The sequence below is a fragment of the Etheostoma spectabile genome, unplaced genomic scaffold (assembly GCF_008692095.1).
Source record: "Etheostoma spectabile isolate EspeVRDwgs_2016 unplaced genomic scaffold, UIUC_Espe_1.0 scaffold463, whole genome shotgun sequence".
NCBI classification, from domain to species: Eukaryota; Metazoa; Chordata; class Actinopteri; order Perciformes; family Percidae; genus Etheostoma; species Etheostoma spectabile.
Genome location: NW_022605615.1, coordinates 103,790 through 105,170, shown reverse-complemented (window position 1 = coordinate 105,170; position 1,381 = coordinate 103,790). Strand labels below are relative to the sequence as shown.

The following is a 1,381-nucleotide window of genomic DNA, read 5'->3' as shown; positions in this document are numbered from 1 at the left end:
TTAATACAGTAATCACGGGGGGGGAGGGACAGAACAACTCCCCAGCCCTGCCCTGACGCGCGGTAGGGAAACTATCACAGCCATGAACAGCGAAAGAAATGGACACAGCGACGTCGTAGACTTCGACGGAGACCAGTGAAGTCTTCTAGGAGCTCTTTCCCGGTGATGCTGAGCGTTACTGCGCAGACTCCAACCGAGCTGGAAGACGTAGATGTGACGTGAGCAACGTGTCTGAAAGTTGTAAGTCTTTTGGTGAAGACTGTACAAAGTTGTATTGTATGAAAACTGAACAAATATTGTTTAAAAGTTAAAATGTGAACATTTTGGAAACCTTGAGAAATGAAGGAGAACCCTGGGACCGAGGAGACTCTTTTAATCTCTGGTGATTCTGTTAAATCTTACCTTGAGATGATGCCTGCGGCTGGATGTCATCTTCTTTCCCCTTTAATCGAACACAAGAGCAAAGATATTAATAAAAACACTCTGGTATGATCACATCAACGTTCCAACAACACGGTAAACAATGAATCTAAATGAACTCCTACTCACTCAGACATCTTGGCTTCGTTTTAGTTTCAGACTCTGTCAACAATCAGGAAAAGGAAGAAGATATGAAAGAAGTAAAACCATTCCTGTTGCTGTTAGTTAGATGTGGGGAATGTCAAATTGAAGTGAAAAGAAAACACATTTCATGGGATTAATAATTTAATATTAAACCCTCCGTTTTCAAAAAAGTTCCATACCAGAAATTTGGGTTTCTTTCAACCAAGTTTTTTCTGAAATTGCCTAAACGCATCAGGCCCTATCCTGCACCCGGCACGGCTGCTGGTCTTACAGGGAGGTGTGTTCAGGTGCATTCTGGGCGTGCTGGTCTTACAGGGAGGTGTGTTGCAGGTGCATTCTGGGCGTGGCTGGTCCTTACAGGGAGGTGTGTCTAGGGCATTCTGGGTTTGACTGGTCTTACGGGAGTGGTTAACGGTGCTTCTGGCTGCTGGTCTTACAGGGAGGTGTGTTCAGTGCTTCTGGTTGTGCTGGTCTTACAGGGAGGTTGTTTCAGGTGCATTACGGGGTGCTGTTCTTACAGGGAGTTGTGTTCAGGTGCATTTGGGCGTGCTGGTTCTTACAGGGAGGTGTGTTCAGGTGTCATTCTGGGCTGGTGCTGGTTTCCTCGGGAGGGTGTGTGTCCGTGCTTTGGGCGTGCGGTCGGTACAGGGGAGGTTGTACAGGTGCATTCTGGGAGTATTGCTATCTTGAGGCAGTGGGAAGTGATCGCGCCATTGATCAACAGAAACCTCTAAAGTCACTAACGCAGCATTTCATTGTTATTTTAACAGAGCCTAGGCTCGTGCACAGCACGTGCACACTATCCTTGTCACACACA

The 1,381-nt window shown here is 46.6% G+C and overlaps 1 protein-coding gene across 3 annotated transcripts in view; it reads right to left on the bottom strand.

Moving 5' to 3' along the window:
* Positions 1 to 1,381, bottom strand: part of LOC116686758 (troponin I, fast skeletal muscle) — a 62,323-nt gene that overhangs the window by 35,633 nt on the left and 25,309 nt on the right. For all 3 annotated transcript variants that reach the window (XM_032511814.1, XM_032511816.1, XM_032511811.1), the window contains exons 2-3: positions 550 to 582; positions 403 to 442 (exon numbers count right to left, since the gene is read on the bottom strand). In XM_032511814.1, the coding sequence (XP_032367705.1) occupies positions 403 to 442; positions 550 to 557 (48 nt within the window). In that variant the 5' untranslated portion in view covers positions 558 to 582. The remainder of the gene's footprint in view (positions 1 to 402; positions 443 to 549; positions 583 to 1,381) is intronic.